General features: G+C 42.8%; 1 protein-coding gene across 1 annotated transcript in view; it reads right to left on the bottom strand.

Moving 5' to 3' along the window:
- Positions 1 to 3,632: 3,632 nt before the first annotated feature.
- The window catches only part of wdr54 (WD repeat domain 54), a 16,375-nt gene continuing 9,724 nt past the window's right edge, over positions 3,633 to 10,283 (bottom strand). Inside the window, exons 8-10 of the mRNA XM_084054609.1 lie at positions 10,250 to 10,283; positions 6,984 to 7,058; positions 3,633 to 4,160 (exon numbers count right to left, since the gene is read on the bottom strand). The exon at positions 10,250 to 10,283 is cut by the window's right edge and continues 129 nt beyond it. Of these exons, the coding sequence (XP_083910735.1) occupies positions 4,029 to 4,160; positions 6,984 to 7,058; positions 10,250 to 10,283 (241 nt within the window). The 3' untranslated portion in view covers positions 3,633 to 4,028. The remainder of the gene's footprint in view (positions 4,161 to 6,983; positions 7,059 to 10,249) is intronic.

Genomic DNA, 10,283 nt, shown 5'->3' with positions numbered 1-10,283 from the left:
TCAAATAGCTGATGCATATGTTAAAGTTCTCATGTGGCCCATAGTTGCTTCTTCTGGGCTGGTTTTCCCTAGACCTGGTTGCTTGTTTCTCTGGCAGAATCTGGCAACACTGCCCAGTGGGCCAGTGAAGGACCTCCGTGCATTTTTCTTTTATCACTTCTTTTAGTTTTTTTGTTATTTAATGGTGAAAGTTTTTGCAAACCTTTGAATATGTTTTTCTAAAGCCAACATGTAACTCAAATGTTTGCCTCCGGGGGTCCCTGGAACTAAATATTTTCAGATGGGGGGGGGGGGGGGGGGGGGGGTCTGCGGCAAAATACATTATTGCTTTGGGGGTCCTTGACATGAAAGAGTTTGAGAAGCACAGATATGGCAACATACGTTTTTTTCAGGAAACTTAGGATTTAGAAGACGGGATGCGTTCCCGGGTATTAAAGGGTTAAATCAGGGGTCTTCAACGTTTTCAGGCCAAGGACCCCCCTAGCTGAGAGAGAGATGAAGCAGGGACCCCCCTCTATATTGTATACAATTGTGTTTCAGATAAACCTTTGCTGCTCTTTTTTCCCTCTACACCTATAACTCTTTGCCAAAAATAGCCGATCTACAAGCTCACAACGCCTCGCAGCGCGAGGCGTTGTGAGCTTGTAGATCTGCTATTTTGCTATCACACAAAGATTTGGCGGACCCCCTGTAGTAACTCTGAGGACCCCCTAGGGGTCCCGGACCCCCTGTTGAAGACCCCTGCACTAAATTATGTTTACTGATTGACTTGACAGGAGGCCAGTAGATGGAGAGAGAGAGAGAGAGAGAGAGAGTGACTGTGTGTGTGTGTGTGTGTGTGTGTGTGTGTGTGTGTGTGTGTGTGTGTGTGTGTGTGTCAGACAGACACATCTCACATTATAGGAGGATATATTTATAGCACATTACAAAGACATTATACATATTATATGCAATATAAATCTATGGCTGAACAAGTATTGAAATGTTTTTTTCTTTGCATACAGCACAACACATGTCATAAGTATGGAAAAAGCAAACATGTATTCTTACAATGCTTTTAACCCATTAATACCTGGAACGCATCTGTGTCACTTTTTGATTTGAGCTAAAAAGCCTTATTTTACACTTTGGCTATTGAAAAATAGCAGATCTACAAGCTCGTAGCGCGGCACCAAGTGCCACGCTACGAGCTTGTAGATCTGCTATTTTTGAAAAATCGAGAAAATGTGTGCAATTGTTTTAAACCGAACATTTGTAACTCAGATCTTTGCTTCTGGGGGGTCCCTGGAACAACACATTTTGAGATGGGTGTCCGCGGCCAAATACATATCATTTTTGGGGGTCCTTGACATGAAAAAGTAGGAGCACCACTGATATAGAAACACAGGCTTTTTAAGAAATATGTTGGGATTTAGAAGACATTTTGTGGAGTCGGTTTCAGGTCTTAATGGGTTAAAAGATACTTTAAACATTACACTGGAAGAAACAATCATTAGTCAAACTATGGCATCAACTTATACCGTATTAACCATTTAAACTGTACTTAATAAACTACACATTGTGTAATTATTATCTGTTCACAGGAAATCTGCAGAGTGAGTTGAAACAATGATCATTGCTGCAACACAGTGGTGTAATGTGACTAAGTACATTTACTCAACTACTGTACTTAAGTACAATGTTGAGGTATCTTTACTTTACGGGAGTATTTACCATTTTTAGTACTTTTACCTCTACTCCACTACATCTCAGAGGAAAATATTATACTTTTACTCCACTACAGTTATTTGAAAACTTTAGTTACTTTGCAGATTTTGATTATTATCACAAAACATACAGTAACCACTTCAGCCCTATATGCATTTCGGCCATTTGAAGATAGCAGATCTACAAGCTCACAATGTGTCGTGAGCTTGCGACCTACAAGATCATTGTGAGCTTGTAGATCTGCTATTTTCAAAAGATTTTCACACATTTGAAAACGTGTGAAATGGGACATTCTGCATAAGAGAATAAGAGAATTTTGATATAGTACCAATACTTTTGTACTTTTACCGAGTAACTTTTGAATTTCTGACCTTCACTTATAACAGAGTATTTCTACATTGCAGTATTGATTTACCCTATTACTTAAGTAAAACATTTGAGTACTTTTTTTCACCACTGGTGCTACAAAAATAACTTTTGACCACATGAACCCCAGGTAGCGTCTCTATTCTGGCCAGTATGGTGAATGTAGCTGCCAGGTTACTTAGTGGCCAAAGCCATTCACAGACACAGACACACTGTCTTTCAGCAACGTTACCGAACACCCCCAACCCCCCCCCCCCCCCCCCCCCCCCATCGCCGTGACCTCTGACCCTAGCCACGCCCTACATCTGTGCAAGGGTGCAGCTTCCTGTTCTGAAATTGAAGTCTATCTAGGAAGTGAGTTCAAGAGACAGTTCATATGAATGGCCAGTAGTTTCCCTGTTTTATCCCTGCTGGTGTCAGAAACAATCTCTCTCAATGCAAGCGGGTGGGTTTTTCACCAACTTTAGACTTGATTTTCTTACCTTAAAAAGGGATAGTTCACCCCCAAAATGACTTTTTTTCTATGTATTAGTCACCCCATGGAGACTTGAATTCATGGATATTTTTTTCCTAACACAATAATTTGATGACCGGGCCAGCCTCACCTACCGGTCAGCTGTCCCTGACAACTATCCCTGTAATAATCATTATCATAAATACTATATGCTTCCAGTCACTAGTTTAAAGTCTCCTTTCAATCATCATGATATGTGTTTTGCTAAATTATGGTTCCATTCATTTTAAAATTGATGATAAAGTAGGCTATGCTCTAGGAGGGGCGGGATGATTTGATTGACAAGCTACACAACCAATAGCATTCATTCCCCGCCCCTGATTGACAATTAGCTACCCAACCAATAGCATTCATTCCCCGCCCCCCACTCTTGATTGACAAGCTACCCAACCAATAGCATTCATGTAGCGATTCATTTCCGGTTGCTCTTTTGTATACATTAAAGATGGCGGATTTTAAATGGTTGAAAAATAGCCTTCATTTAGGGTCTGTAAAGCAGTGGTTCTCAAACTGTTTCATGTCAAGGACCCCCAAATTGACACTTATTAGCCCGCGGACCCCCATTTGAAAAGATATGCCAGGGACCCCCATAAGAGAAGATTTTTACGTCTGTAGCAGTGATTCTCAACCATTTTAATTTCAAGGACCACCAGTTTGACATGCATTAGGGCTACAGACCCCCATTTAATGGTATTTATACCTCTGGGACCCCAATTCATATTGTAAAATCAATGTTAATTTAACTCTGAGAGTGTCCAAATGGAACCAAATGGACCCGTTAGGGTCCATTTGGTTCCATTTGGACACTCTCAGAGTTACAGACCCATTAGGGTCCATTTGGTTCCATTTGGACACTCTCAGAGTTACAGACCCGTTAGGGTCCATTTGGTTCCATTTGGACACTCTCAGAGTTACAGACCCATAAGGGTCCATTTGGTTCCTATCCATCATTTAGCTGGGGACTCCTTGGAGCCCCCTCAAGTACCCCTGGGGGTCCCCGGACCCCACTTTGAGAACCAATGCTGTACAGTGTGTGTGGGGTAGGGTGACCACCCGTCCCGAAATTCGCGGGACAGTCCCGAAATTGGACCCTCTGTCCCGCGTCCCGCACAAGCAGAGCAATGTCCCGAAAATCAAAGATATGAAAAAAAAGAAAAAACAAATTTTTTTTTTGGATAATAAATCGGTAAAATCAGGCAAAAATAAGAATTAAATAACATAACCCTAACCTAACCCTAATCTTAACCCTAAAACCCTAAAATCCTCATGCACGCGCGCATGTGTCCCGCGATGTCCCGCGGAACGGGTACGTCTGTCCCTCAATGGGTCTGTTTGAAGGTGGTCACCCTAGTGTGGGGGGGGGTGACTTTGTCCATCTCTTCTATACAGTCTATGCATCTGTGCCCCTAGTGTGACCTCTGACCCTGGCCGGCCGGCCGCCCTAGGCCTGTGCGTAGCGGATGATCTCACTCAGGTCGTATCCCGTCACGGCGAAGGCGTAGCCGTCACCGTCGCAGAACTTGGCGCCACAGATCTGAGTGTCCGTCACACACTCGTTGAACATGTGAGCGATCTACGAGAGGAAAGACACAACACAACGTCTCTTAACCCATTGAGACCTGAAGCCGATTCTACATGTCTCCTAAATCTCAACAGTTTTCTGAAAAACGTATGTTTCTATATCAGTGGTGCTCAATCTTTTTCACGTCAAGGACCCCCAAAATGATATGCATTTGGCCCCGGATCCCCATCAAAATATGTTGTTCCAGGGACCCCCCAGAGGCAAAGATTTGAGTTCAAAATGTTCGCTTTAAAAATATATATATATTCAAAGATTTGCTCACATTTTAACGATTTTTCAAAAATAGCCAAAGTGTAAAATAATGCGTTTTAGCTCAAATCAAAAAATGACACAGTTCCAGGTCTTAATGGGTTAAAACAATTTCAACGTCTGCCTGCCTGCGTGCGTGCGTGCGTGCGTGCGTGCGTGCGTGCGTGCGTGCGTGTGTGTGTGTATGTGTGTGTGTGTGTGTGTGTGTGTGTGTGTGTGTGTGTATGCATGTATGCATGTATGTATGTATGTATGAGCATGGCAACAACAGCTGCAGCTGATTGCAACACAAAGACGCAACCAGTTACACTAATTACACACAAACGGGAGACAATGCAACACATGCGCTACTTAAAGACATGCACACACACACACACACACACACGCACACAAGCACACACGCTCAGCAGACATGTGCGCAACGTGTGGGCACTGGGCACACACACACTAAAAAATGGGTTCAAAAGTATTCAAAGTGAGTAAAAAATACTTGAAAGTAAATAAATTGAATAAAAATACTTAAAAGTTGTTAAAATGAGTAGAAATACTTAAAAGTTGTTCAAATGAGTAAAAACACTTAACACATCGGGTGCCAAACACGGTCTGAACCGTGTTTTCACAGAGTAGCTCTTTGGTGCCGAACACGGTCTGAACCGTGTTTTCAGTCTTTTTGTTTTTTTTGTTTTTTTCCACACGGAGGGGCTGGAGCAGCTCTGGAATCACCCACAGTGATTCTGAGAAGGAAAGGACAGATGGATCATCGTGTCAAAAAACATGGCTCCCATCCGCTTCCGTTCTATCTCCTTTTCTAAAACCCGTATAACTCCCAAACTTTTTACGCTGGGGAAAACGACTCATTTTGTGTGCACGGTCGCTCCGCCATTGTTACTTGCGTGAGAGATGTTATCGTTCCAGGCGTTAGCCAGGACCATCATGCAAAATGCACTAATGCTTTGTTTCACATGGATTTCTCGTCGTGGAGTCTACAGCAGGGGTATTCAACCTTTTCAGGCCAAGGACCCCCTAGCGGAGAGAAAGATAAAGCAGGGACCCCTACTCTATATTGTATAAAATTGTGTTTCAGATGAGATTTTTTTTTTTTTTTTAACTTAGTCTGCTCTTTTTCCCCACACCTATAGCCTCTTTGCCAAAAATAGCCGATCTACAAGCTCTCAACGCCTCGCAGCGCGAGGCGTTGAGAGCTTGTAGATCGGCTATTTTTGGCTAAAGTTCTCCTCAGAAAAGGGGATGCTAGGGTTCAGGTGGTTAAGGTAAAAATATATATATATCACACAAAGATTTGGCGGACCCCCTGTAGTAGCTCTGAGGCCCCCCCAGGGGGTCCCGGACCCCCTGTTGAAGACCCCTGGTCTACAGCTTAAACAGCGCCGCGCAGCTCAACGGTGAGATTTCTGGCACCGAACGTAATCTGTTATTATAAAATTCTGGCACCGAATGTGTTAAAAGAAAATACATTTAGTAAAGATAATGAGTGCAAATACAGTAGTACCGCCTGAGTACCAGCACCCACACATCAAACAGAGTAGTACCGCCCGAGTACCAGCACCCACACATCAAACAGAGTAGTACCGTCTGAGTACCAGCACCCACACATCACACAGAGTAGTACCGTCTGAGTACCAGCACCCACACATCAAACAGAGTAGTACCGCCTTAGTACCAGCACCCACACATCAAACAGAGTAGTACCGTCTGAGTACCAGCACCCACACATCAAACAGAGTAGTACCGCCCGAGTACCAGCACCCACACATCAAACAGAGTAGTACCGCCTGAGTACCAGCACCCACACATCAAACAGAGTAGTACCGTCTGAGTACCAGCACCCACACATCAAACAGAGTAGTGGGTGACCTACCTTCAGGTGGCGCTGTTGAGCAGCCTTGAAATGAATGGACATGGATTTAACATTGTTCCACTAGTTCATATATAGCTTAATGAAATTAAAGTAATACTAGGTAACTTTTTATATAAAACTAAAGTTAAATTGTATATCTTTTGTGAGTGGCAAATGTTTCACAACACCCACTCCATGAATTTCACCCCCGAAAGCCTTTTATTTATATATTTTCTATTGAACGTGGTCGGGTTGACTGTCCCGCGAAAATGACGTCATCTGGCCGGAAAATGGAAGCGGAAAAGCACCGGTTTCCTGTTTGGCCAGGAACTACTGCACCTGTTTCCTGTTTGGCCAGGAACTACTGCACCTGTTTCCTAGGCTGTGTGTTTTTCACTTCCTGTCGATTTCATTACATATCATTGGTCATCTGACCAGTTTCATTGGATTTCATTGGATCAAATCGACAGGAAGTGGAAAACACACAGCCTAGGAAACAGGTGAATATATTCAAAGATTTGCATACATTTTCACGATTTTCAAAAAATAGCAGATCTACACAAATGCGTTCCCGGTGTTATTGGTTTAATAAAATGATCTCATCAGAGGCTCACTTCACACTATGTGAGATGTTTTATGTTATTTTTGTCCACACTGTGGAGGAGGTCATGTGACAGTACAAACACTGACTCTGATTGGTTAGTTACCTCCACACTGTTGGTCTCAGGTGTCAGAGAGAGATGCCACACCCGCACAAAAGAGTCTTCAGCTGCAGACAGGAGCTAGAGCGCGCACACACGCACGCACGCACGCACGCACGCACGCACGCACACACACACACACACACACACACACACACACACACACACACACACACACACACACACACACACACACACACACACACACACACACACACACACACACACACACACACACACACACACACACACATTAATTGTATAAGAGAGAGAGGCTCTAAACAAGGTTTTATAGTGTTTTAGGTAATACTTGGTCGATGAATCTGACACAGAACAATATTAATTTCACACTTCAACGTGTGTTTAGCTTGACGCGTTGTGAGCTTGTAGATCGGCTATTTTCAAAAATATTTGTATACATTTTATATATTTGAAAACTTGTGAAATGGGACATTCTGCATAATGAGTACTTTCTACTTTCGGTACTTTAAGTACATTTTGATACCAATACTTTTGTACTTTTACACAAGTACACTTTGAATTCCGTGCGTGCGTGCGTGCGTGCGTGCGTGCGTGCGTGCGTGCGTGCGTGCGTGCGTGCGTGCGTGCGTGCGTGCGTGCGCGTGTCAAAGAGAACTGCGTGAGTTCATGACAGCCAGGGACACAGACAGCTCCGCCTCCAACACCGGCTGAGTGAGGCACACAGACTGATTTTAGCTGTTCATAAACCATTTAATCAGGACTTATGTTCAATATAGGCAGTGGTGGAAAGTAACTAAGTACATTGAAAATAGCCGATCTACAAGCTCACAACGCGTCGCGACGCGTTGTGAGCTTGTAGATCTGCTATTTTCAAATATTTAGTACTTTTACTGTTGGTACTTTAAGTACATTTTGATGCCAATACTTTTGTACTTTTACTCAAGTAAATTTTTAATTCTGGACTTTTACTTGTAACAGAGTATTTTTGAGCGGTGTAACCGCTCCTATAAGAGGGTTTAGGACCCATCCGTGGTGAAAGTTTTTCTTTCCGTCGTGAAAATGTGTCTTTCGCTGTGACGCCATGCTGTGGAAAACACGCCCATAGGCTAAGCTCTGCAGGACGCGCTGTGATTGGCTAGCGAGACACATGATGAAATGAATAACTCATAAATATCACCGCTCACTTCACACTGGGTGTGATTTTTATATTGCAGTATTGGTACTTTTACTTAAGTAAAGAATTTGAGTACTTTTTCCACCACTGAATATAGGCGGGTGGTACGAATACATGGACCACGGGTCCATTTGGTTCCATCTGTACCCTCGACAAAAAAGATCCCTCATAAGGGGTCGTGGTATAAAAGAGTTTGAGAACGCCTGCATTAGAGTCTATTGGAACGATGAAGACAACTCTCCTACCCGGATACTACCGTCAGGAGAAGGCGTGCTCTTCTACTCAAGGGGATCTTGAGGAGTAGTCTCTTGGGATTAACTGGGTGCAGATTCGTGATAATACATATAATAAAGGAACATCCGCACAGAGTTTACAGATTACATGAACTCAAGATTACCCTCCATTAAGTTCACTTTGGAAGCCAGTCAAGAAACTGTTAACTTCTTAGATGTATGTGTTAAAAAAACAAATAGAGGGATTCAGACAACAGTGTGCCGTAAAAAGACCGATCGAAACAACTATCTTCATTTTTCTAGCTATCACCCTTCTAGTCTAAAAAGAGGGTTACCATATAGCCAAATGTTAAGACTTAAAATAATCTGTAACAGTGAATCTGATTTTGATAGTCAGTCTACAGAAAAGTGCAGTAGGTTTAGAGAAAGGGGTTATACCGAAAATATTTTAACTAATAGTAAGTCTAAAATCAAGCCCCTTGATAGAACCAGTCTCCTTGCTCCTAAATCTTCTTTTGCTTTAAACAGACAACGACATTTTCCCCTATCTCCCAACCCATTAAACAGGCGGTCAAAAACACTGGCACATAGACGGGTTTCCGAGCGACGTCATCACAGAGCAGAATGCGCAATCTGCGCATGCCTGGGGGTGGAAGGCGCGTTTGAAAATACAGCCCTGAGCGGCAGTGAGCGCACTGGCCAATACAAACTAATAGGCGAGTGTGCTCCGGTGCTCCGGTGCGTAATTTCCAAACGCACCCATAGGCTTCCCCCCGCAGCTGCGCGGTCATATTCCTCTCAATGTTTACTAACAGGAAACCTGTCTATACTGTCCAGTGATCCAGTGGTAGGAAAAGCTTTTTCCACCCCCCCAATTTTTGCAAACAAGAGAGCAAACACTATAAGCGATAAACTAATAAAAAATGATGTGTATATTCAAACACAACACTTTTTATCTACTATACCCTCAGGGAATTTCCCATGTAAAGGTTGTATTAATTGTAATGCCATGATAACAGGAGACTCTTTCTCTCACCCTCATAATGGTAAAAAAAAATAAAGTCAAAGGGAGAGTTACATGTAAGACAAAATATGTAGTTTATCTTTTAAAGTGCCCCTGCGGTTTTTGCTATGTGGGAAAGACCAAAAGAGAATTAAAAACCAGAATTACGGAGCACAAGAGTAATATTAGAAATAAAGACGAGAAGTCTCCAGTTGCCAGGCATTATAATATGGCTAAACATGACATATGTACACTAGGATTTCAAGGTTTAGAAGTAGTCAACCCACTGAGAAGAGGTGGGGACAGAGACCGGGTTCTATTACAAAGGGAGGCTTACTGGATCCATGCATTAAATACTGAGTTCCCTAAGGGACTGAATGAAGAGTTATTATTGAATTGTTTTCTATGAAATGTTTTCTATGAATTGATGTTTCTGGTTGTGGAATTTGTGGAAACTTTAAGAATATTTTTACTAAACAAATACTATGTGTAATGCTTAATGTAAACACTAATAGTACTATGAATTGCAAGTGAATTGTATTCACCAATGAGAATCAGCTGTACACTATCGCATAGCTATACAGTATATGTCACTTCCTGTTTGATGTATTCTAGTTTGAAACGCTGAGGAAGGCCGACGTGCCGAAACGCGTCCGTTTCTCCAGATAGACTGTCTGCTGCGGCTGTTCACCCTAAAAAAATAAATCAAGAATATAACTGAAGAGAGTGCGGATGTTCCTTTATTATTAAGTCTATTGGAACGAGACATGACCCTGAGACCCTCACCAGTCCCTCACATGACCCTGGGACCCTCACCAGTCCAGAGAACATTAGAGTGTATTGGAACGAGACATGACCCTGGGACCCTGAGCCAGCTCACCAGTCCAGAGAAGGGGGCGATGTCCAGGGAATAG

The sequence above is a fragment of the Gymnoscopelus microlampas genome (assembly GCF_963454915.1).
Source record: "Gymnoscopelus microlampas genome assembly, chromosome: 4".
Classification (NCBI taxonomy): Eukaryota; Metazoa; Chordata; class Actinopteri; order Myctophiformes; family Myctophidae; genus Gymnoscopelus; species Gymnoscopelus microlampas.
The sequence above is the reverse complement of the archived record's forward strand: the minus strand, read 5'-3'. Positions and strand labels throughout refer to the sequence as shown.